Source organism: Condylura cristata, unplaced genomic scaffold, assembly GCF_000260355.1.
Source record: "Condylura cristata isolate star-nosed mole 26May11 unplaced genomic scaffold, ConCri1.0 scaffold00017, whole genome shotgun sequence".
Classification (NCBI taxonomy): domain Eukaryota; kingdom Metazoa; phylum Chordata; class Mammalia; order Eulipotyphla; family Talpidae; genus Condylura; species Condylura cristata.
This window is the reverse complement of record NW_004567118.1, coordinates 13,889,760-13,916,456: the sequence shown is the minus strand read 5'-3', so window position 1 is coordinate 13,916,456 and position 26,697 is coordinate 13,889,760. Positions and strand designations below refer to the sequence as shown.

The following is a 26,697-nucleotide window of genomic DNA, read 5'->3' as shown; positions in this document are numbered from 1 at the left end:
GAGACAGGCTCCTCAAGAGAAACGTTCCGCCGCCTTTCAGCAACTTCGGTTTTAACGTCGAGACATTTTTGTTCGTGCCGGCTCCGCCCCCTGTGGGCGGGGCGAAATAAGGAATGACTGTCCTCCCTGCAGTTCTTGATCCGGAACTCGTCCAGGAATCCCGGAAGAGGTAGCTCACGCGCGAGAAGTGTGTTCGGTACACCGTCGTGGAGAACACAAAGGCGTGAGTAAGGCGGAAGAAAGGTGTTCTAGGTAGGTCTACCCCTCACAGGGCGAAGGAGAAGGGTATTTTCCATTCTCCGGCTGGAGTGTTTCTTCCCACCTCATTGCATAAAACCCACATCCTTTCATCTCCTTCGTAAACTGTCTTCTGCCAAGTGGCCTTTGGAGCCAGTGTTTCCTGTTCTGCTTGTCCCTTGGAAGGGGGACCAAGCTGATGGGGAGAGGAAGTATCTAAAAATTTTAATGCTTAGGCAAAGCCACAAATCAGTATACATGCGGTTGCTCAGAATTCAGAAAATACTGAACAGAGCTCACTCTCTTTTTGCTGTGTATTTTTGAGTACCCGCAGCGTATCAAGTTAATTGAGTTCTAGAATTCTGTCGTTCTTTGTCTCACAGACCTAACGTCTAGGGAGGTAGTACTCCTTTAACATACGCCAGGCTCTGTATTAGACGCTAAAAATGTGATGTATGTACGTAGTTAGGTTTAAGTGCTACAGCTGCTCTGAAGCACTCTAATTAAGACTGGGGAATGGTAAATGCTTAAGAGATAATTGTCATTTGAACTAAGCTTTTATGTGTTGAGGATGTTTTTGTTTGTGTGTTTAAGTGGTGAAAAATACAATTTTGGGGAGCGATTGCTGTTAAAAAAGGCCTTGTAATTTAGTGTGGTTGAGTAGTACAGTATGAAGCAGGAGAGTAAATTTAAAGGATAAAATAGGCTGTAAGTAGACTGGGTATTGCTTTGAATCCGAGCCAGGGAACTTAAGATAGTTGAGCAGGGAAATTATGTGATCAGATTTGTGTTTTGGAAATATTTGTAATGGCAGGTGGATCGGGGTGAGCTATTTCACAAGTGAAGCAAATGTTTAAAGATTGGAGGTAGAGAAGTAATTTTGGAGACTTGGCTAGAGATCATTAGGGTGTTGGTAGTTAGAGGCTTTTAAGACTTTTTAAGACTTAAAACATGTTTTGTTAACTGATTATGGTAAGATAGAGGAGGAAAAGGTCAGAAACCACAAATATAGAATGAGACAGTTTGAGAAGGAAGACAAGATACTTGGTTCACTTTGGGAGAGTAAAGATTATGTTCTAGTCATTGAAATGGTCAAATTTAGCAGAAATGGGAAATTGAAGTTTGGAGCCCAGGATAAGCTGAGGAGTTCTCAGTATATTAAGATTTGGTGATAAGTGAGTTTGTTCATCTTTTAAACTATTTATCTCCTCTGTTTTGTTCAGTGTTCTATATCCAGGGTCCAGAACAGTACCTGGTGCATAATAGGCCAGTAATAAATATAAATTGACTGAATGACTGGAAAGAGTATATAGACCAACACTGTCCAATAGAATTTACTGCAACGATGGAAATAAATATTCTCTCATTTTCTAGTGAGTGGCCACTAGCCACTTTTCATATCATGAGCTATTGAGCACTTGCAATGTAGCTAAATGCAACTGAATGAAACTTTAATTAAAAATTTAAATGTCCTGGGTAATGTCTGCTACATTGTACAGTGCTTTTCAGTATATATATACATATATATATATATATATATATATATATATATATATATATATATATACACACATACATACATACACTGAAAAGAGGGCCAAGTATGTAAACTTGGTTAATACAAGATCATGGGCAAACAGAAGAGAAAGAAGACTGGGGAAAAAAACACCGGAGAGAGCGCCACATGATAATGTGGTAAAAATTAAGAGAGTTCAGGGAGGAAAGTTAAAAGACAAGTTACCAATGAGCGGTACAGTGAACTCAGGATAAGGCCTAAAGAAAGCAAACTACCTTTGGCTAAGTACTGCAGGAGAAAATCACAACGGGTCAGTATGATGCCATTGTAAAATCATCAATTATCAACTTTACCTACGTGTTCCAGTCCTCTGCAATCCTCCTATATTTTATCACAACTTTCATTTCAGTCTTACTCTTCTGAACTCCAGGTTGACTTATACAAACTATTGTAACAACTTCCTGCATTCAGGTTTACAGAGGTATCTGCAGCTAAAATTGTCACATTGAGAAAATGACCCCTTCATTCTTTGATCAGACCCCTTCATTAGGACTTCAGGTTCCCTTCTTCCTGCTGCTTTCTATTATTTTTTCTCCTATCTTGGACATCTATTAATTCTAGCTCTATCCATTGATGTTGAAATAAAGGTCAGTGTTTAAATATGTTCATCTTTTATTCTAGCAGAAAAAAGGTAACTTTCCTTTTTCCATATCTCCTAATAACCATTGCTTTTTTGTGTGCTCTTTTGCTTTGCTTCTACTTCTTGACCTCCAACTCAAACTAGCTCCTTCCCTTGCCTCCACAACTACCACACATTAGTGGGGTTTTTTTTTCTTTGTGAAAACTAATGGGCAAAGCATGTTAGATATTGTTCTGGTCTTCCTGCTAGGTAATTGCTAAGGTTGGAGCTTTAAGAAAGTAGATCCAGAAAATACTGCCACTGAAAACAGGCTGCATGAACTATACATCCTGGGGTAGGGGGTGTTGGTAGTGTTTCAGAAACTATCTGAATAGTAAAGGATCCTAATGGACTTAAAGGAAGTGAAGATGACAACAGATTTTATAACATTAATCAATGTTAGGGAAATTTTGTTGCAGGGAGAACAATTTTTGGATTTGAAATAAGATGGCTTGAGGATATTGGGTTGGTTAACTTTTTTATTAACTACACTTTAGACTTGAGTCCAGCCTTTTTTTTAAAAAGCAACATATCAGGTTATACCAATATGTTGAATTATACTTGTACAATTTGGGTACAAATGAATTTAGTTGTTTTTTTCCCCCTTTGGACATCAAGTACTCCATTGCCTTCTGATGATTACTAAAGATATATTGACTCAGTTTATTCCATTTAGTTGATAAAATCCTACCAGTCCTTGGCACCTGGAGATAGACATGATTTCTGTGAAGATGTTTGCAAAACTAGTGCTTTGTTTGCTTAATTTCTAAATTAACACATTGGAGTCAAAAGGCACTAGAGCAGTGGTTATCTACCCTATCATACCTAATTACTTTTTATAATAAGCCACTTATAACTAATGTGAAATGATATCCACTTTAGAAAATAGCCAATTCCTGAGAAAATTGCAGAGGGCCATTTGATTGAACAATTCAACTCCAAGAGAAATGAAAGCACATTCATGAAAAACTTGCACTCATAACAATATTATTCATAATAGTCAAATGGTGGAAGCCCCCAAGTGACCACCAACTGTTGGATAAGTAAAATTTATCTATCTATACATTCGGATGTTATTCATTAACAAAGGAGAATGAAGTACTAATGCTATAACATGAGCCTTGACCACATTATACTAAGTGATAGAGACCTAAAATAAAATGCCACCTATTGGTTTGATTTGTATTAAATGTCCAGAGTAGGCAAACCTTTAACTAATACTGGTTGTCAGGGGGTTGGGGGAGGGGAAAATGTGAAATGTCTGAGCTTGATGAGTTTGATATCAAATGAGTTTGACAGTAGTGATGTGATGGTTATACAACCTTGTGAATGAATATATTCTTTTTTTAAAAAGCTGAAATATATCAAAGTTTAACATCACCTATAGTGTTCATATTAACATATTTGATAGTAGTCAGCCATAATTAAAATCACTAATGTTCTAATTTTAACAGAATAAGGAAATTTGATATATTCTGTACTTCCAAGATGGTTATTGTGCTTAAGTATGCACTGCAAAATTCCAAGAACACCATTTATAAGCATTTCTAAATATGGTGGCTGCATGTGTTTCAACATACATGTTTGGGTACTACTACTTTGGTGATGGTTATGCCTATATATAGCATTGCGACCCAATGCAGACTCGAATGTAGATGGATACTCAAATTGAACACTTTTGCTAGGAAAGTAGGATTTTCTGAAATAGTGTTTTGTTTTATATGATAGTTATAATTCTGGTATTACATAGTGTATATTAAAACTATAAAAAAACTGTTCTTATGTAAAATGAAGTAAGTTGTTTTACTTGTACTCTCTTCTTGTACATCTGAGTGAAAAACAACACGTCTAAAGTCCAAAATGTATTTTGCATTTTTTCTGGATGTCTTGACATTGTTTTAAAACTATCCAGGTACTTTATATAAGCCTGTAATTTCTCGCTGCTAAGTAGTGATAACATTTTTTTCTCTCCTTTAAAGATGCTCTCTAAATCCTTGGTTATGGAATATTTGGCTTACCCTGGTACACTCAGCTTGGCTGCTGGAGTTGCTTGTGGCATGTTTTTGGGCTGGGGCCTCCGTGTACGCTTTGGGATGATCCCTAAAAGTTCTGTGAGCAAGACAGATGCAGAGACCGGAACTGAAGCAAGCATCTTAGGAGAGAATGGGGAATATAAAATGATTCTTGTGGTTCGAAACGACTTAAAGATGGGAAAAGGAAAAGTGGCTGCCCAGTGCTCTCATGCTGCTGTTTCTGCCTACAAGCAGATTCAAAGGAGAAACCCTGAATTGCTCAAACAGTGGGAGTACTGTGGCCAGCCCAAAGTGGTGGTCAAAGCCCCAGATGAAGAAACTCTGGTTGCACTGTTGACACATGCGAAAATGCTTGGACTGACTGTAAGTCTAATCCAAGATGCTGGACGTACTCAGATTGCACCAAGCTCTCGAACTGTCCTAGGAATTGGACCAGGGCCAGCAGAACTAGTTGACAAAGTCACTGGTCACCTAAAACTTTACTAGGAAGAATTTTGTACGATGATGGTCCCATTACCATGTTTTAAGTTGTCAAACAATAAATGCTGAATTTCTCCCAATGTATGTATTTTTGAGATGATAATTCATTCCTGTCCAGTCATGTGCTTGGCAGTTACCTTGGGGTTTTGAAAAGTTGGTGAAATGGTCATGACAGTTTTGACAGGTCATGACAAAACTAAATGGGTGCGGGTAGGATGAGAAACAGACATTTCCTATTGAGATTAGATCCCTCTGTATGGCAATAGTACTTTATCTTCTCCAAGACCACGTTGCTGTGCTTCTCTTAGGACATCAGGGATATAGCCACTTACTTTGGAATCAAACTTTTTATGTATATTTCAAAGATGAGGTTTTAGCATTACCTGAACAACTTTTCACTCAGTTCTCCTAATTCACATTGGGCCAGTGGTTCTACATTACCACCTACAAAAAAAAAATTTACTTCCCTTTTCTCAAAAGTGGGGCATTCCTACTTCCAAAGTAGGAAGTGACTATGTACTTCTTATATGTGGTATGTCATCCCAAAATCCCACTATTTCTTTACCTAGAACTTAAAGAACTACACAATTCCATTATTTAAGGACACTGTCTTTCCCTTTTGATCTGTACATTTAATATGACATAATCCCAGTAATTAGTATGCTACATGAGCTGCCCAAAACAAGAAGCTGCCCAATTGCTTCCTAATCTCTTACAGAAACCACTTTCCTGAAAGCGTTCTTTTAGAGAATCCCAAGAATATTTCTAAACCCAGTATATCTCTAAGAACAATGATAATGATGTCAGGGAAAATACTAACAGGCTTATGCTTAGTGGTTAACTTGAACACAAGTAGCATGAAGTAGTAACTTCAGGGTAAGTAAAGTCTGTGGGTAAAACACTACAGAGTACTGCAGCCAGTCTTACAGGTTCTAATATTTAGTCAGTGTTTATTTTATAGCACATTTACATTGGCATTTGACAGCATAAGAAAAGTTGCAACACAATAGCAACTGTTTCTATTAAGTAGAATGTTTATACTAAACTCAAAATGATGCAACAACATGTAACTGCTTTGAGGACAACTCAATCCAAAATGTGAGGCTTGCCTCAGAGACTGAAGGCTCCAAATTCAAAGCCTGCATTCCCAACAGGTTGGCCTGCTGTGGCTGATTCAAGCAAATGTAATCAGTCACGGCTAATTGACTGGAATGACTAGTATACAAATTCTGATAATTCTTAAACTATATTGTTTTGCACCTGTATTTATTTTTTTATAAAGTTCATAATAATATACCTCTAAAAGTATCCTTTTTGCATAGCCTATGGGGTCCCTTATGACACTTTCTAGGAGTCAAAATTACTTTAAATACTAAGTCATTTTTCACTGTGTTGACATGATATGATAGAAAAGCGTTGTTCAGTAAATACCTCTCACAAATTAAGGCAGGGGGGTAACTAACTACATGAGTAGTCAATAATCTTCATGGTCCTACACTCATGATAAAGCCAAGTCTTAATTTAATGCTTAAAGAGTAAAAATCATTAAATTTAACCTTCACTTACTTGTTTTAATGTCCTCTGTAATATTAAACACTTTGGCTGCACACTTAAACATGATTGTTGTCTTGAGCACAAAGACTACATAGCTGACTCCTGAGCTGAATTGTTTTTGTCACAGAACAGTTTTACTTGTAAGAATGTTAGACGACTTAAGTCATCTAGATCTGGGTGGTTAGCAGATTACTTTCTCACAAATTAAATGAACTTCCAGAAAAACTACTGAAATATTTTAGAAAACTTTTATCTGCCTCTCCACCAAGCTCCCCAAAATTTAAGATGTATGGTTTGATCGGTGTGCCTCACAAATATATTTTTAGAAATATAGAAAAGATGTGTTGACATTTTAGAAGATATGTGTAACAAAATCAGTGTTTTCCACATAACCAGTGCATGAGGGTATATAAATCACACATGGATGAAAGATCCATTGAAAGTAAAGGACATACCAGTGGATTTTACTGTAACAGTTACAAAAAGCTCACTTTTATGGTGTCAGATTCCACATTTCAACTAAGTGCAAATATCTAAAAGTATTTTATACTCCCTTTTCCAGCTACCTGTCCTTATGGAGTCAGGTCTTCTTCATACACTTCAATTAAAAAAAAATAGTCCCTAAGACATTTCCCATTAATCAATCTCTCCTTATGCCCATTTTAGTTATATTTAGATGCAATTAAGAATTCTTAGTATCATTTTCTATTTTAAGTCCTTCTTATACCTCCCTCCTACGTTAGGAATGTTAGGAAAGATCCCCCAAAATAGTTCATTATTATACAATACTTATTAATATTGCCCAGTCTTGAATTAGGCCATTTTATGATTTAAATACTCCTGCGAATAATTCTGAAAAGTACTGACAGTGTTAATACACATACACAAGGAAACAGGCTCAATCAGAACCCGAGTTACACTATAGCAGTAAAACTATGCTAAGTTACACTGTAGCAGTTTCTATTGTAGCCCATTATGGATATTTTAAATGTCAACACAGTATCATAGGACATTACATAGCATCCATTTGGAAAATGCTTGTTGTCATTTAATAAATGTTTACCATAAAAATACCTTTACTAAAACATTATGACATGTGTCTACTATGGCAATAATTTCCACTGATAAAAAGAAAACAGTTTCAAACTATGGGAAAAGTCCAAGAGAAAAAACCTTGACTGAATGAGCTCCAAGGGATCACTATTATTCTCACCTCTTGGTTTTCAATGAAGAGGAGATGGGGTAGACATCTAGCAGAAACACAAGTAACTAAACAGCAAGATGCTTCTATGAGAAGTAAAAGATTTTTCCAGCTAGTACTATACATTCCTATAGGAAAATAAGGGTGACAAAAACTGGGTAGGTAAAGTAACGGGTTCAAAATTTTATAAAATTTATGGTCATTTTCCTGATTCAGAAAGATGTAGAGCAATCTAAGGGGAGGGGAGAGGTCACAAACTTTTCTGAGGATTAAAAGAGAAGTGTACACTGAACTGAAAGTAACATTCTTGACCAGAAAATTGGATTCAAAGAGGCCTAAAAAAAAATCACAACTACCCGTAATTTGGGAACCTTTACACAATTCATAGTGAGGAATAATACACAGCACGCTAACTACATGCTTAATACACTTTTAAGTTGACAAAAACACAATCTATTCATTTACATAAACCTGAAGTGCCACTTGATTATAATAATGGGTACAACTCCTTTGTGATCCTCTATAGTACTGAGTTCTCTAAACTACTGCTTGTACCCAATTAAACTATGAGAATGCACATAATATAACACATTGTTTCCACATGTCCCAATCCGCTTTCTACTCTGGCTCAGTAGTGGTATGAAACTAAAACCGTATGCTATTGCTTTGCGTTTGTGAGGTATCTCATTAAAACTGCCATTCTACATGTTATTTCCACAGTCCAGTAATTTATTTTAAATTTGAGTAATTTCAAATTCCACAAACAAAACTGAAGAACAACCATATTTTGTTTGAATTTTCTCTTCTGTACACTCAGTGATCTAAAACACCACAATATCCAACATACACAAACCTCAGGGAAGGGTTAGTAAATACACACAGATTGGAATTATGGTGCTCTTAGTTCCTGAACGGAATGGTCCCACAGAAAAAGCACAGGATACAGCACAACATAAGGGCACCTGTTACATATGAAGTGAGCAAAAACACACTAGCATTTTCTTCTATATGCATAATGAGGAAACCTGCATACGTTAGAGGGCCATTTATTATGCTCATTTAAAAATCAGGCAAGTTGTCTGTAATGCATTTTTCAAATTTGGAGAGCACTGCAATCCTGGTTAGGATATGCTAATTAGTGTTGTCTTTGTTGGCATTGAGTCATACAAGGTCATATACCAATATTTTTGCCATAGCTTTTCTTTGAATAAAAGATGTAAATGCATTTAGACAATACATACTGTAAGCTGTTTACATACACTAAATTTAAGAGATTCAATATTAGAGTTTTTTTTTCTTTAAACACTACAGAGTGCAAATCAGGTTCTTCACAACAGATTGAATATTAAGCAGTTCGTCAAAGAATGGAGGGGGAGAAGAAAGAAAAGCCCAAGTGAGTAAAACATTTGAAACTATTCCCCTTTGAAAATAAATTCTAAAAAGATGCGGAATGTGAAATAAGCTTTTAACACAAGTGATCCAAGTTTATAGTTAGAAACAAAAAATAGTCCTTCATGAAATAAAGGTTACAAGAACATGTGCCTGTTTTCCCCCATTATAAATTGAGAAGCAGGTAGAGACGATGTTTCTGTACGAAAATAGGTAACTTGGGAGGATCAGCTTTCCATCTCACATGCTGTATCCAAAGCCAGGCTGTGGCTGCCCATAGGGTGGTGCAGTGTAACCATAGCCAAAAGGTGCCTGGGGAGGGACTGCAACACTGGGTCCTGCTGTCAGCATTAACTGAGGCTGACCTAAAGGAGAAAACAGAAAGAAGGGGCAGATAATAAGGAGGTGGAAGAAATATTATTATCACAAGACAATAACCCGAGCAACAAAACTACATCTTAGAATGAGTTTTGTGGGGGGCACTTTGATTCAAATTTTAGCATGACAGTAGCCTTAAGTCAATTTAAGTGCAGGATCCAGGGTCAGAACTGAAACAGCAACTTTGTTACTTCATGTCATTTGAAAATGCAATATTGATATGATAGGCCCATAAATCTGCTCTTAAGTACTTATCACCACATGGTATCTGCACATTCTATTTGATGACAATAACCAGAACATTGGAAAACTTGCTTTTTCGACAGACAAATCTTGAATCAACTGAGGTTTAAAAATTAGATTTAAATGTCTAATTGGCAATGAAGCCTAATGCATTTCCAGCAAAGCATTTATAGTGTTAATTTTTAAAAAGCAATAAATTAATTAAAATAGGTATTAAGAGCATACAATCTTTCAAATACTGTTAACACTCTTAGGTTTCACTAGTTGCTGACTATATGAAACGTCCTGCAGAGAAACTGGCTTAGTAAGGACACACTAATACCTCTCCCAACATCCTTACAAAAGAAGTAATCTCAAGACACATTTCTCCAACCTCAGGTTTCTTTCCTTTTTTTTTTGGTGAGTAACAATACAGTCTTCAGTGAGAAAATTCTCTTTGGAAAACATAATAAAATCACCTCTAAGGTATCCTGATATTCCAGCCCCACTTTCAACTACCTATAAGGACTGTCATTTAAAATTTAATACCCCAAATTAATATACCTACCTATTTTTGTTCCGTTTATCTCAAATTTGTCAAAGATCTTACTCCCATTATCTAAGACTTATCTCCTCCAACTTTATCAAAACTACCCCATCACCTCAATTTCCAAGTTCCTTTTATCTAGAGTAAAAAGGGCATTTTGTCTTTATAAATTACAAAAATTTTCTTTAGCAGGTTGAGATAAAAATGGTCATGATTTTATATCCTCTTTCAAAGAACACATGATTATAGTGCCATAACCTTTCAAATTCAATGTTTAAATAAATCTGTTCCCAACAGTGAATTGGGAAGAGGAAATCAAGTACAGACAGCCATGTGAAAGAAGAAATTAAACTGCCTTAAATATTTACATCAGAAAGAGACATTAGGAGATTAAAAAAAAAAATTAAGAATTTGAAGATTCAATATCTTTAGAAAGTTCTCAAATGGAAACTACCCAGTTTACTGTCCCAGTTAGAATTTAAACAGAACATGTACTTTTTATGTAAAACATACTGTAGGTAGCCTGGGTATATTAGCTCATGTTTCAGACTGCTGCAGATGGAATTCACCAATACTATTAAGTAAGTAATCAATCGGTGACCAGGAAATAGGAAAATGTACTTAAATGATGTTTTTTGAGGTTGTCTTTGTATTTATCTTAGTGAGTGTCAATTCCTACTTTAAGTCTATTTCCTGGGGGGGGAGGGGGAGTGATGGTACAATTAGTCTTAAACTCAGCAAACTTAAACATTTCAATTTTGTAATAGAATTCCTAAAGAATGAAATGTTTAGTCTACTATGCATCTGTGAGGTCAAAGAGAGAGATTACCATAAACAATAGGTTGTGTCTCTGTAGCTTGTTCTTCTTCTTTTCTCAGTGATTCTGAAGCATCTAATTTATCCACCTGGAGAAAAACGGGTAATGTTAATTAGTACCCCAAAAGTATTATAAACCTAGATTTATGGCAGAAAGTGGAAAAGCCTTAGTATGTTAAATTTTGTCAAATTAAACACACTAGAAAGAACATTCTCAGGCCCCCTCAATTCAATGGCAATGATCATACTTCAGTCAAGGTGGTTTTTAGCACTGTCATTATAAACCCTCAGGAAGGAGGGATTTATAAATGCCATAAAAGCTCACGCCAGGCTAAAACTGGGCATGCCAGGATGCAGCCAGCTTGAGGAAAGGAGGTAACAAGAAGGAATCACTTTTGTCAAATGAAGTTTAAACCCGATCAAAGATAGTAACAATGAACTCATGACCCAGCAAGACTTCCCTCCCAAAAGGAAATGGTATTCAAAAAAGTGAAATGAGTCTAATGACCGGAAAAGTACTTGTGTGTCTAAGCCATCTTCTGCCAATTGTGTATAGCTTTTGCAGATACTGTTTATAGATGTGGACTTAAAAGGCTGAAGTGGCTCCATATTTGATATTTTAAAAATAAAGACAGGCTACATGCTTTGATGTCCCACTTTCTATAAAATAACTAGGAATGACTGATTTTTTCCCAACTTGACTAAGGAAGAAATTTTTGCTTTTAATTAAACTTATGAAGTAAATGGTATTAAATAGTAGCTACTCTAAGTATAAAGTAGACAGCATCAGAAAGAACTAATACTGTACAGGAGTCTAAATGTATTAAAGGAGCTGGAATAGGTAGTTCTGTCTACTAATTAGTTGTGTGACCTGGGTAAGCTATTGCACTGACCCTCAAATTTCCTTTTCTAAATAATAAGATGGCTGAGTAAGAGAATCTGCAATGTTTCTTCTAGTAATGTGATTTGACTCTATAATTCTGATTCTATAATTCTGTGAAGTAATGGGAGAAGTGACATTAGGATACTGGGAGAGGCAATCTCCATGGTGTAGCTTCCATTTGCCTTTTAAACTATATTGAAAAGTTGATTTTCAACCAAAACCTTACAATTAATCATTACATTTGAAGTAAAACTAAACTTCAACTCTCAATGATTTCTATTAGTGTTTTCAAAGTCAAGTGTCCTAGGTAAGATGGGAGCAGAGAGCAGGAAGGAATTTTTTATGAATATTCACTACATGGTCTTCAAAAAGGCAACCAGTTGAGGGGAAAAAATTAGGGGGAAAAAAAAAAAGACATGCATACGTCAGTGAAAAAACTATAAAAAGTGGGCCCTAAAAAGGTTAAAACAGTTCCTAGGTTCTACTTGAAATTAATTTTTAAAATATTATGTTTGAGTCTTCATGTATGCCATTAAGGTTAGGCAGTATTTTTAAGACATACATTGTTTCATATTAAGTATCATGACTATGGATCAATCCATACTAATTTTTCAGGGAACAAAGTTTGAGAAAAACAAATAGACTCTAGACACCTCCATATAAAAGTTGTTGCTCTACTTTGGGAATATGAATTAGTTTGCTTTTGCACACTATTTTCCTATTTCATAGCCTAAGTGCTTATGTGTTATAGATTACCCCAATATTAAAAGATTACTATGGAATATCTGTACAACAAAAAACACCATGGTTTGGCACTCAATTTAAAAATCATTATAGCTATAGACTTTAAAGCAGTCTATGTTATCAAAGTTCAGGTGGGATTTATGTAGCCTAAACAATACCCAAAAGTGAGTTAAGATCATACAACAACAAAAAAATTACATGGATGAGTGGTACATTAACAACATCTAATTAAAAAACAAACAAGAACTACAACTTTGGTTTTTTCCAGACTTTCAAGAAAAAAATGTACAGTGAGCATGTTTAAAAGTCAGTGTCTGAGTTTTAATGTGTGAATCAGATATTAATACCAATATCACAATGCCTAGGCATAGACACAGGCAGGTTGGACTTAGTTAAAAAAAAAAAAATACAAAAAGCCTAAAGAAATGGTATTAAGTAAAAAATATTGATTTTATTTATTTATATCTATATATCTATCTATCTGTATATATACACACACTGGGACAGCCTCTGGCACAGCAATATCCAATTTTTGTTTCCACTGACCCAATTTAGGTTGCTCAAAAAAACAAAACAAAACAAAACAGAAAAGGATTTATAAACACAAGCTTTTGTTAAGAGCTGTAACAAAAGTTTCTGATCCTTGGATTTAAAAAGAAAAATTACAGGTAAACATGTCACTGAGTTCAGTTTCATCTATGCTATTAAAAATTCACTAAATGTAAAAAGGCTTTTCCACAAAGACTGCAATATGCTGCAGAGGAAAAGTTAACATGCAGTCAGTTATTTTGGTGTATGTGTGCATGAAAAAAAGGCAAAAGTACTGAAGCAAGAAGTGAGATCTGAAGATGACTGTTGGTATACAGGCTCTCAAGAAACACACACAGCCCACAGCAATGCTTTTAAGAGTTCCAAAAGTAGTATGATGTAATTGCAATGACTGTTGTACATGCTTGATTTAGAAACAATGCATAACACTGCAGTTCAATTACCTGTTTTTCACACACACGCTTTCTACTAACTGCCTTGCTTACTAGCTGCTGAAGGGCCTCACACACAATGCATTTTACTCAGGTTTGCCCTAAGTTCCAATGGTGATTCCAGTTTGGTTCAACAATTCCTAGGCATTGTCCCCCACCCAAATTCTTTTAAATTTGTTTTAGCTCTCCTTTACCACCCCACCCTTTTCTAACCACGATTGTATGACAGACAGAAGTATATGACACCAACATAAGTTTCTAAGTTTGTTTCATTTATACTGGGATGGAGACAAGCCAATGAAGGAAGTAGCAACCAAAAGGTGCCTAAATTTGACCTTGGACAAAGCCAACAGATGAGTAAGAGGGCAAATTTTAGGTAGCTTCAGAGGTGTGCCTTATTACAGAAAGAAGTTAATATTACTTTGTTACATACAGAAATAATCCGTGTTGCTTAGCAACAATTATAGCAAGCTACTCTTTATGATTAAAAGTTTTGATTTCTCTTGAAAATGGACTAGCACCATAAGAACTGGACACCTGGAGAAACATGAGGAAAGTCTCTTCGGAAGCAGCTAGTATCTCTTGTATCTACTTTCAGCAAAAAATTAGTAAGAATCAAGAGATCAGAAACTGGATCACAGTCCTTCAATACCAAAAAAAAAAAAAACCCCAAAAAAGCCTTTTAGGGCGTGTTTATACATATATAACGTCAACAACTGTCAGGCAAGCTCACAAAATAAAACCAGAGGCTGTTTTAATGTATTTAGAGTATTAAGTAAATCCTATTATGGTCCAGATACCCTGACAGGGAAGAGAAATTTCCTGAAACTTTGGAATTAATATAGAAACTCACCATGCTCAGTTTTCAATAATGTATTTAAGAGAGACTGTGAACCAACTACTGATTTGCCTCCTGCCCTTCCTAAAGCCTATAGCCGATTAGTAGCAAACATCTACTAATATCCTACAGCTCTAATATAGTTATGTTCAAGGGACTTGCAGAGGCTTTAGTGAAAATTTATTGGGGGGAAAAAGCAGCAGCAGCAGTGTAGAAAAGGAAGGAAAAAAAATCATGCAAATTCCTTAGACTTAGTCCTCCAGACTTAAAGATGGAAAAGAATCAACCTTCACCTTTTCCTTTATTGCATCAACCTGCAAAGGAATTCAGAAGGTGCAGCTTAGAAAAAAAATCAAATTCCATAATGAGCATAAAAAGGTAGAATCAGCAACAAAGGTTTAGGGGAGAAACATCTAAACCACTAAAAAAGGTATGAGAAAAGTGAAAATAAAGGTCATACGGAAAGCAAAATTTAGAATATTTTTCTTAAACTTCAGAGCTTATTGCAGAAGAATTTATGCTAGAATCAGTGTGAAAGAAAGCAAGTAGTAAATATCGCTAGTAAAATTTACAGCATTTTGGTTAACAGCAGCTTAGAGCCAGGTCTCACAAGTTGGCATTATGCATAAGAAAGGAAGCTATTTTCAACTAAGGCTAAGATCAGATAACTTTTTTCTCTTGTACTGGACTTCAAGCACTTTATATGAAGGAAATAGTCTTAAAAATTATAACGGGATACAATGGTACCTAATTAGATGGTAACCTAAGGAAACATTTGATATATAGGGGGCTGGATTGTTAATAATTCTGTTTTCCCCCATTATGCAGGTATGCTATAAAGATCAGATGTGAAAACTTTGATTTTTTAAAATTTATTTCCCCCTCCTCCCCAAAATTATGATTTTAATAAGCATGTTTTGCTTTTACAAAATGGATTCTTTAAGAACCATTTTTAAATGTTCTATAGCAAGAAAGCTGGTAACTACTGAGAATAGGGTGAGAAAAAAATTTTCTATCAAAAAATGAGATTGAGATGTGAGTTTTACAAGGTGATTATACCCTAGCTTGTTTAACATGCTTTTAGAAAATGTGTCGTTAATTGTTAACGTCTTATATTTTTTTAAATTAGGGGTTAATATCAAAATATTGTGAAAATTAACAGTATATTAAGAATCACCCAGAGGAAACAAGGATATATATTAAAGTTAAGAACTAAACAGAAAAAAGGGTTTCTAGTTTTACACACCTAAGTTACAAGAACTGATTTGAGGAAGAAGTCATTAAAAGTTTTTTTTATCAATTTTTAAAAATCAAACATACAATATAAAATATTATTCATTTTTATAAGTAAACCGAGGATATTCTGACAACTAACGTTTGAGATGCCTTTCCACTAAATATCATTTGTCAAATATTAAAAACTTTCTGAAGAATACAAATTTTTATGATCAGAAAAATTATTTCTAATACACAAGAAACATTTGAAAAAAATAAATCTGCAAGTGGATTTTACATATCATCAAGAAAAGTACTTTTGAATATACTCAAAAGTGCCACTTACCTTTGTCAAGTATTCCTTCATGACTTGGATGAAATAGGGCATGGCAAAATCCATGATATTGTGCCTCCATGCAGTTTCTAGGACAACGTCTGGCCTTAAAAGATCATAACAAGTAAAGAGGCAAGCTCCAAAGCACTCTCTTTTTTCTTCCTGCAAAAACCACTGTAGGAGTTCTTCAGCCAACTCAGTATCTTTAGATTCGGAGGCATACTGCATTGCATCCTTTTCAAAAGAATGGATAAAAGGCAAATGTTATAAACTCAAACATACCAAGAGTTGCTAAGCCAAATAATGCAATAGGGGTGAGGGGGAATACATCTTCTGTTTGTATCATGTTAGTTAAAAATTTGAAAGAAAAAGAGGTTAAGGCCCTATTTTTTAAATAGAGGACTCTGACATAGATAAAATGTAGCCCCTAGATTTAAGAAACTGACATAATTATCATCTCCTCCAAATGAGGGTAAAGGGAATTCTCACATTCACTAAACTAACACGTTACACCATAACATACCATTTATTAGAGCTAACACAGGTCTTTAAACACATGGTTTGTACATGGTTTAAATGTACCACTCCCACCAATTTTATGCACCTTGTATAGGCTATCTTTCTTGCACAGCTCTACACTCTGTTTCCAGCGATTGTTGCCTTTGAAGAGATAAGCAGCAATTCTTCTGAACTCAATGAGTTCGTGTTTTTCCAAACGCTGGGCAAGTGATATATTGTCAAAGTTGTCATAAGCATCTATTGATGTTCGCAAAGCCTTAAAAATAAATAAATGCCAAATCAATGTTTAATTTTAGTTTAAATTTATGATCCATTTTATCAATAAGCCATTACTGTATGACTTGATCAATACACTATACAAGTATGCATACTATATGACTTCACCAGTGAGTCATTATTGTAACATGATGACCTACATATTAGGGCCAAAACTGCAAAGGTATATCTGAGCAAGCATCAAGGTTCTTCACGCTATCAATAAAATACTTAAAAGTATTGTAAAATTTCTAAATGTGCAAGTTTTTCCACAGTTAGTCTTCAAGGACTAACTTGGATGGTTCTAAGATTGAGATATGTAATTTGGAAAGTCAGAATTTATGCTCTTGGGAAACTCCTGATACTACTCAACGTGGTAATTCATTCATATATATGAACATGCAATCTGAACCGTAAGTAAGATTATTTTGACAGTAAAGGAAAGAAAAAAGCATTTTGACCTTAACTCTTATTTCTGTTTTTACATAATCCTTTCAAAAGAAATTATAAGAGACACTACTATAGTAGGCAAGAAAACAGTTAATAGTAAAATTTTGTGGTTTTTTTTTTTCTTACAGAATTCTCTTACGATCTAAGCAAAATTCTGAGAACTTGGTAATTAATTAGGGGAAATTAAATTCATTAATCCTGAAAACTCACTACTTCAGGTATTAGCTAAAAAAAACCCCAACATTATCAACTGCAACATATAACCACAACCTGAAGTTTGAGAATATATCTAAGAATACCTGATAATCTTCTTCTGTAATAAAGAGGTTGTTCAGTGATTCATTCACAGATTTGTTGTTGTGGTTCTGAACTGAACGCAGATATGGTTTCACCAGTGGTAGCTGTTCAACCTATAACATAAAGAGTTAGTGATAATTGCAGCAATTGTTGAAGTACCAAGGACCAATACCCACATATGTCTTAACTTCTTGATATGAAATTTTGGTTAAAAATTACCTTGCTGAAATAAGTGACTGCACGAGTATGATCCAACCGCGGAGACAGTACCATCAGCAAATCATTTAACAACAGAGGCTTAAATTCTAAGTAGAACTGTATTGCTTTATAGTACAGTTCCACATTGGCAACCTAAAATGCGAGGAAAAAAGATATTTAAGTTAGTTATTTCCTAATGAACAGTCTCCTTCTGAAGAAGAGAGTTTTTAACCTTCGGAAGAAGGTACACACCTTGGTAATGATATCTTTGAACTGCCCCTCTTTCCATGCATCAGTTGGATGATTCATCATGGTAATTATGGCATTATCATACTCTTCATATTTGTCATACAAAAAGACCAATTCTGCCCAAAGATGAGCTTGTTCTGCAGCTCTTAGCACCTGTATAAGAAAGATTTAATTACTTCAAATACAGGTCTCCAATTCTATCTAAGGCTTTTAAAAAGTAAGATACACACACACATTTGTTTTTTTTTTTTTTAAGGTAAGATACTTTAAGTATTAGTTTTAGCTATAGCATTGCCTCATAAATGTTAAAAGACTAGTTTACCTTAGGAATATTCACTCTGGACCAGAAGAGTTCCAGGTGCTCCCTCATTTTCTGTGGCTTAAATTTAGAATAAAGAATAGCTAATTCGGTAAACATTCCCATATGAGCTCTTTCAAGTCCCAATGCTGCTTCCAACATGGTTATTAGTTCTTCAAAATATCCACGGTCCTAAACAAGATAAAGTGCAATTAGAGGGATAAGAATATCTGTGGCAAAGGTCTCAATTAATATAAAAGACACCATCTTTCATTACCTGATAGTAGTTAATAAGTTCCTCCAACTCATCTGCATGTACTACAATATGAAGCCCACACATCTGAGCAAGACGGAACTCCTTCCCATCAACACAGGCAAAGCAGACCTACAATAAAACATTTCAATTATGTGAGCTCAAATGTAAACATGGCTGCTTAATTCAATGAATCAACTCAAAGACTTTCTAAATAGCATCTTAATTCTTCAAATTGTGATGTAAGTTACCTCTTTCCATGTTCGAGTACTGTTAGCTTTCCTAGCTCCATCAACAGCTGCCTGATATTCACCCAGGTGAACCAGGGTAGATGCCAACCGTCCAAAATTAGAAACATTATTGTACAACAATTTAGCTGCGTCATACATTTTTTCATCATAACAACGGTCACCAACCTGAAAAAAAAGTAATATATTTTCAGAACAGTTTTAGCCTTAGCTCAGCCCTCTTTCCAACGTCACAACTCAACATAATAATGGGAAACAGTGTTTTTAACTGTAAAAATTTCCTTGGATAGCTTCAGTTGTGATGTGTTGAACCTACAAAGCTAATAAAATTGCTCAAGATTTTTAAAAAGAGTCAAAAAATAGTTAACAGGAAACCCACTTGTTGGATATGAGCATTATTTGGTCCATTGATGAATTCTTCTAACTCCGCAAGGCGATTTGTTTTAGCCAGTGCAAATATCAATTCTGTCTCTACATAGGACTCTCGAGCCTTCTTACGAGCCATCTGCAAGTACTTTACCAATTCTTCCCAGTTTCCTAAGTATGGGGGGGAAATTAAATCCAAACAATAACATTTCTTGATTTTCACCCTAGTTAATTAGAACTGCTAATTTTACTTCTCAAGCAAACATTATAGAAAATAAACACTGAATCTCAAACAGCAAAACTACTGTTTCCATATTCTCGATGATCAAATGAATAGTTTAATTGCCCCCATTCCTTAAAAATAAAAAACTAGAGTGCTCTGGACTATGATGATGGCACATGGGTGATGTGGTGATGGGAAGCCCACAAGGATTACAACTGAGATGAAAAAATGCACAAAATGATGTAAAAATAAACTATTATTAAAAATAAAGATAAATAAAATATTAATAGTAAAATAAAAAAAGAGTGCTATCAGAATACTATAAAATATCAAGACAAAATTGTCCTCATACTTTATGTTCACAAAACACCACTCTCTTTATCTGAATTAAGATGGAGGGCTTAAAGTTTTCACAAGTACTAATGGCAGCAAGAACTGCATAATTCAAAACAGTTACCTTAATACTTAATTTAACCAAAACTTAGGTATATTTTTCAGAGGCCACAAACATTTAAAAGATGTCATACCACTTGTATTAGCAGCCTGAACAACTTCCATGTAGGATGAAGGATCATCAGCTTTGATGTAAGAATCAATGGCTTCTTTCACCATTCCTTTCTGCAACTGGGCTTTTGCAAGCTGACTCCAAACTGCTGGTTCATTGCAGCGTTCAGCAAATTCATATGCCCGATCCAAATTTCCAATATGTTCAATCAAGACCTAAACAACCAATTTTTGAATCAACGTTACCATACAATGAATCTCATCACATTTACATTAAAGTTAGGACTTCTTTACTGTTGTCTTGCTATAGTAATAAATTATGCATAACCCCCCCCCAAGACAATTCATGCATATAGGGAATCAAGAGAAGGCATTATAAATTATGTAGTCTGAAGAATTACCTGCACTGCTGAAGTATTGACATCAAATTTCCGGAAGATAGCAAATGCTTCTTCAAATAGCTCATTGCTGATGGCGATATTGGCAATATCTGGGGCATCGTAATTATCCAGACGGTTAATATATTCCATAACACGTGTACGGTCAGCTTTAATTGCAGTGAGGATGAGAAGGTTTTGAAGATTCCTTAAAATAAAAGGGGATAAATGCAGAGTTTTGAAAGCTCAATAGTTATTAAAAAAATGCTGTAATTACAAAGTGCTCTGGCCACAGGAAGTAGTGTTAGAACAGGAGACTAATAGAAGAGTGAGAATTCACGTAACATTCTCAAATCTTTATCTTCCTTCCTTTGGAAAAAAGGACAGGCCAGAATTAGAAGACTGAACAGAAACAGTCAGTGGAGCCCATCTCATAGCATACCTGTGTTCACTGAATACAGAGTTATCAAGGACAATTTTCTCCAGCAGTTCAATGAGTTCATTAGGAAGGTCTGCAGTCATAAAAGCCTTAACAGTTACTGACACTTCTTCAGGGTCCTGAGTCTCAGACAATGCTGTCTGTACAACCTACAATAGATATATTGGAAATAAGTACTGAGACTTAAGGTGGTCTTGAAGATGTTAAATTGGCATCTTAGTAAAAAACTTGAAATATGCAGAAATTGAAGTAGGAAAGATAAACTTTAAATTTACCTCACAAAGGTCTTTCTACACAAATCCACATATACCCAAATCCATATGTACACCAGCCATGTAGGGGGGGAAAAAAAACCCAAACTCTTTCTATCTTTTCCTCAATTAAGAAATTACCCATATTAACCATCTTTTATTATCACTTTAATGGTTATGTTATCCCACTACGTAGATTGGCATCTTATACTCAGTAATTGCTCTATTTTTAGTTATTTGCATGGTTCAGATACTACAACAATTTATTTTTTCTTGGATGCTGTCTATCTACTCAGGAATTTTCCTTATAAATGCTTCCTAGAAGACCAAAATTTCATAGTGTTCAATCTATTCTCTTCCTTATTTGTATTTCTACTAGGAATATTTAGAACCTTTTTTTTTTTTTTAAAGAAGATTTATCTACTTATTTTTGCGTAGAAGAACTGGAATATAAGCCAGAGATGCAGGTGGTGAGATGATTCACCAGAGTAGGGAGCAGAGCAGGTAGACTGACTGTAGCATACTGCAAAGGGGTGTAGCAGGTGAGATAGATAAGGTCTGCTGCACCATGTGGGTTAGCTCCCAGGCCTGGATCAAACTTAGGCCATCCTGGTGATAGTGCTGAGACTTAACCCCTAACTCACCAGGCCTTACGAACCATTTTTTACAATTCCATGTTCAGGATTTTAAAATAAGTGCTTTCAAAATGATGTGTCAATAATTTACATGCAAATATATGCTCTTTATAATAGTTGTAAATCCACATCATATTTGCAATTCTATGCTTTGTAGAGAATTGCATATTACCCAAATGTCTTTTGTACTTTCTCTAATCCTTATTCTTTGCTGACTTATAACTACTTTGAATGTTGTCAAACAGTTTAGTCCCTTCTCAAGTACTAATAACAATCCTTACTCACCAAATGCCCACTTTGCTGTTTTCATTTTAACAATGATGAACTGAGAGGGTTTTACATAATTCTATAATTTCTTCAAGTATATTTCTTTAGTATATATTATAAACATTTATTTAATTTAGTACTTTTTATTAGTCTTCTCAAATTTAAATAATTCATTTGAGTATACAGCAAAGGAAAAGTTTTAATTAAAAAGACAGCTTTAAACACATTTGCCAATCTTACCTGATCGATTAAGGGTCTTCTATAAGGATTACTTTCCAGCAGCACACTACCCCACAATTCTGGATCCTTTCGGCGCACCAGATAGCGGGAAAGACTTTTGAAGAGGGAATTCTCATTACAAACCTAAATGGGATATTATAGGTTAACTTCAAGATAAAAAGTAAAGGCTTTTTGTAGACTGACATTATTTTTAAAGGTTACTTCCTGTCATTTAGACCTGCTTGTTGTTTTATAGGGGAAAAATACAGTACTTTTACATATGATCTCAATTAGGTTACAGCCAAATTTTTCTTCTTAAAATTAACTAAACACAGCTATTAATTTCTGGAAGTTATTTTAAAATGTCTATTTTGGACTTTGTATTCTACTTTAATGTGTATGTATTCATGCACTAGTGTTATGGTTTAATTATAAAGGTTTTATTATGTGCTTCAATATCTGGGTTATCCCATCTTCATAGATTTTAGTGTTTTACTATTGTCTGTTGATTATCCAATGTGAGTATGTCCGTATACATTCATACACACATACAAACACGTAATGTATATTATATATATCAACACACATGTGTACATGTATACTATATACACGTTAGTATGCATATAATACACATTATACTACACAAACACGCGATGCATAATTATTTCCAACTTCATATATCAATGAAAAGTTCTAGATGCAATTATACTGTGGGAACATTCCTGGTTTCTAATGGTATTTCCCACTCAAAAGGTTCATATTTCTAGGGAAATAATATTAGTATTGGGGGAAGTGCAAGATGAGCCTCGCATAACTTCTGACAGAAAATAAGGAAGTGCTCAAAAGAACAATGAGACTATGACAAAGAAACCCTTTCAGCTGGCCTCGTATATCTATCAGTCAAAACTAGTTAATTTCAACATCAAAACAAGTTAACTAGTAGAATCAGAGTGCTGAGTGACATGGAGAAAATTCTGAAGTTGGAAAATCATTTTGCAACTAACACATTGTTTCACTATTAATTCTAAATTGGGGAAGAGAAGGGAACAAGAGAATATCTGTATGGTCTTACATGTTTTCTCAGTCTACTTAATAACTACAAGAGAAATACAGTAATTATACACTAGAGAAACAAAACAGCTTTGTAAGTGACTCCACAAAGGACATCAGGGTATTTCTGCATGACATACAGCATAAAAAACAAAAATCACCTAAGCAGTATTTTGGATGAAAATGTACAATTAAATCTAATGAGGAGGGAACATCAGTGACATTCAGAGCTAAGAATATTGTATTTTATAAAATGCAAAGTCTTTTAAAAAGTAATCAGAAAATACGTAGAGAAACAGGCAGTTTACAAGGTGTCAGCGACTGGAAGGAAAAGGGGAATGTGGAGCAATATTTAAAGAGTACCAGGTTTCCTGACTGTGGAAATAAAATCTTGTATCTAGACAGGCATGACAATTACATAACACTGCAAGAAAACTGACTGCAACTGAATTACTCATTTTCAACTTATTTCTGTTATGTGAAATTTCATCTCAATGAAAAAAGTTACAAATAGAAAAAAAAAACTAGTTTTAACAGAAGTGCCATAAAAGAAAAAAGCTGAAGAACTCTTTCAGAGTAAAGGAAACTAAAGCACTACAACTACATGCAACTATATGTAAGACAGGCCAGATATGGATCTAAACTGGTGGGGGAAAACTACAAAGGAAATCACTGAATCAACTGACAAAATGGGAATAAAGTAGGCTTTTAAAAGTATTCATATTTATGAAAAGAGAATATCCTTATTTTTAAGAAATACACAATGAATAGGTAGAAGATCATGATACGCACAACTCATGGTTAGAAAATTATGTGAGTATATACATGTAAATACATGTGTATAAAGTATGTATGTATGTGTATATATAATGAAAACACAAAAGCTGTACGTAGGGTTAAAACTTTAATAGTAAATATAGATAACTATTTCATTAAAGTAGCTGAAATAAGTATGCCTTCTAAAAATACTTATTACCTAAAGCCACTCTGAAACTCAACATTCATTAATCTGACATTATTTAACAATTTTTAAAGAATGTTAAATTTATAATCAGTACTCACATTAATAAGTTCCAAGTCACACTGGCCACGTTCATAAGCAACACATGCCAGATGAGGATCTCTCTTCTCACAATACTTTCCAACAACACGACTGTCATAATAAGGATTTTCGCGAAGAAATCTCTCTGGGTTGTTATTACTGTCTATGTAGATCTTGGCTAGTGCATTGTGAGTAGCAGGCTCCTCACAACCTTCATGAATTCTGGCCTCAAGCCAAGGCAGAAGCAGTTTCAATCTAAAAAAGGCAACACATACATAATGTATTATAAATGACACTCTTGACATGCTAACTGCATAAGAACCTTATGGTCAAATTTTGTGCTCTCCCATACATTAACTGTAATTCACATTAACCCTATAAAAATTAGGAAATCAAGACTCAGATGGTTAAATGATTTGTGTAAGATTACACACAAGGCATATAAGACTTTCTGTTCTCCACTCTCCTAAAATCTATTTCATGCCATTACCTAGACAGACTATTGAAGAGGAGACAGATTCACAGATTTATAGATACATTTTTAGATTGGACAGAATATCTAGACTTTACAGGCAGGGTGGAGATGTGGTACGAGAAAATAAACTAGGCTGTCTAGTTATCACTTCTAACACAACATACAACTTTACTTACAGCCAACAGGAATAGTAAGATACATATTGGGAACAAAATCTGGAACTTTGAAGCTCTGGGTTTAATAATTTTAGCAGTCATATGAACACTCTTACAATGGTCAGGATTTATCAATGTTTATCATGGTTTAAATAAAAGCAGATGGGGAAAGAGCAGTAGGATATTATTTTGGTAATCAATTTCATGTAGTTTAATATGAATACACTCCCAGAGAGTAAAGATATGTAACTTTCAATTAATAAAAGCAAAACTCAAGTTCCTATAAACATGTGGAAGATGTGTCAATAGAAAGACTAAAAATTAATTAAGGCACATCGAAACTAGCGACTTAGATGTGAATCTAGTGTATCACAATATAATTTGCCACTTAAAGACCAAATTGCCTACCTGTAATAACTACCTGGCTATTTGCTTGGATAGACAAGATTGTTTTCTCAAGTATTAGACCTAAGAAGCAATTAAAACATCTTAATGTAAAATTGGTGATTTATAATCACTTCAAACTAGGTTCAAACAAAGATCAGTATTACATTATCTCCACTGTCTTTTAAATGCAGAGTTTTGGCTGGAACATTCATATACAAATTCTACAAATACCCTTAGTAGGATACTTTTACCAATTCAGCCTATTAAACACTGTAGGCTTCCTTGACAGCTTTGCTAGGAGGAATAATTTTCCATGTTAAAACCAACACTCCAGGCTGCAGTCCTGTCCACCTGTGACTATGCAGGTGCTTCTTTCCATCCACTCTCTTCTCCACAGGAAAGCAGCCTTCTGCCTGCCCATGACCTGCACCTGCCGGGGCTTCTTTGCACTGACCTCCCTCTGTTTTCCTTATGGCTGCCTGCCAGGAAACATGTTGGCCTCTCAGCAAACCTCTCCCTTTCAGGGCATCTCTCCTATCCACTTGTGCCTATGCAGGAATCCTCTACTTTCCTCTCTCTTTTCTAATGAACTGTTCTTAAAAACCAAAACCAAAAAAAAAAAAAAAAAAACCCAACACTTCAATCTCATTTACTACATCGGGACTTCCTTAATACTAGTTCATCAAAAAAAATCCCAGTTAAAAAAAAAACAACTGAAGTCACATGGGTACTCCCCTGGTGCAAGAGTTTATTAAAGCACAGCACTATGAAGTTATCCATAGCCACTGTAGTACGAGTTCCATCCCCAGCCAGAGGTGACCCACAGGTGGTGGCAGACCTCTCCTTTCCTACCCGTTGCTCCCCTCAGCAGTGTGTTTTAGTCAATCTAACTGTTTTGCTCCCCACTCTGTCTCTGGTGAATCCTCTCACCCGCCCCACACCTTTAGCCTGTACCCAGTTTGTGTGCATAAATAAATCTTAAAAAAAAAAGTCATGTTGTAAGTATTAGAAGAATTTATACTATGTTTTCCTTTATTAGAAATCCCTAAGTTAAATATATTAGGATTCAAATGAAACATTAATTGAGCCCATTACACAGGGAATTTTTTTCCTTATTATACTTGAAGAAACACCATACTATTTAAAAGAATTAGTTAAATATAGTGGTTTTATACCTAGCTGACAGACTTTTTACATGTTTTACATTAAAACTATACAGTCAAGTTGTGAGTAAAATCTAAATATGCAAAAAGTGATCAATCAGCTTGACAGATTTTCTATATGAGCTGTACTATTTCAGAAAGAAGACTTTGAACAATGCTGACTAGATTATCATTCTTAAGTTTGATATCTTTAGGAAATAGCTTTTAAGCAATTCATGCATTTTATTTTAATTTTTTTTTAAAAGATTTATTTGTGCATACAGAACTGGGGTACAGGCCAGAGGCTCAGGGGCGGTGAGAGGCTTCACCAGAGACAGAGTGGGGAGGAGAA

At 34.9% G+C, this 26,697-nt stretch overlaps 2 protein-coding genes across 3 annotated transcripts in view; one reads left to right on the top strand and one right to left on the bottom strand.

The window, feature by feature from the left end:
• Positions 1 to 131: 131 nt before the first annotated feature.
• PTRH2 (peptidyl-tRNA hydrolase 2) lies at positions 132 to 5,152 on the top strand. The gene is made up of 2 exons (XM_004684434.2): positions 132 to 252; positions 4,412 to 5,152. The coding sequence occupies exon 2, from the start codon at positions 4,412 to 4,414 to the stop codon at positions 4,949 to 4,951; it is 540 nt and encodes a 179-aa protein (XP_004684491.1). The 5' UTR covers positions 132 to 252; the 3' UTR covers positions 4,952 to 5,152.
• Positions 5,153 to 5,858: 706 nt separating this feature from the next.
• The window catches only part of CLTC (clathrin, heavy chain (Hc)), a 62,416-nt gene continuing 41,577 nt past the window's right edge, over positions 5,859 to 26,697 (bottom strand). The window contains exons 17-33 of one of the 2 annotated variants that reach the window (XM_012726271.1): positions 24,207 to 24,441; positions 22,116 to 22,238; positions 20,726 to 20,871; positions 20,308 to 20,491; positions 19,930 to 20,122; positions 19,193 to 19,350; positions 18,817 to 18,981; positions 18,590 to 18,697; positions 18,337 to 18,504; positions 18,018 to 18,167; positions 17,787 to 17,918; positions 17,570 to 17,680; positions 16,651 to 16,821; positions 16,059 to 16,280; positions 14,791 to 14,811; positions 11,066 to 11,141; positions 5,859 to 9,454 (exon numbers count right to left, since the gene is read on the bottom strand). In XM_012726271.1, coding sequence (XP_012581725.1) covers positions 9,330 to 9,454; positions 11,066 to 11,141; positions 14,791 to 14,811; positions 16,059 to 16,280; positions 16,651 to 16,821; positions 17,570 to 17,680; positions 17,787 to 17,918; positions 18,018 to 18,167; positions 18,337 to 18,504; positions 18,590 to 18,697; positions 18,817 to 18,981; positions 19,193 to 19,350; positions 19,930 to 20,122; positions 20,308 to 20,491; positions 20,726 to 20,871; positions 22,116 to 22,238; positions 24,207 to 24,441 — 2,488 coding nt within the window. In that variant the 3' untranslated portion in view covers positions 5,859 to 9,329. The remainder of the gene's footprint in view (positions 9,455 to 11,065; positions 11,142 to 14,790; positions 14,812 to 16,058; positions 16,281 to 16,650; positions 16,822 to 17,569; positions 17,681 to 17,786; positions 17,919 to 18,017; positions 18,168 to 18,336; positions 18,505 to 18,589; positions 18,698 to 18,816; positions 18,982 to 19,192; positions 19,351 to 19,929; positions 20,123 to 20,307; positions 20,492 to 20,725; positions 20,872 to 22,115; positions 22,239 to 24,206; positions 24,442 to 26,697) is intronic. The other variant, XM_004684433.2, reaches the window with a different exon arrangement.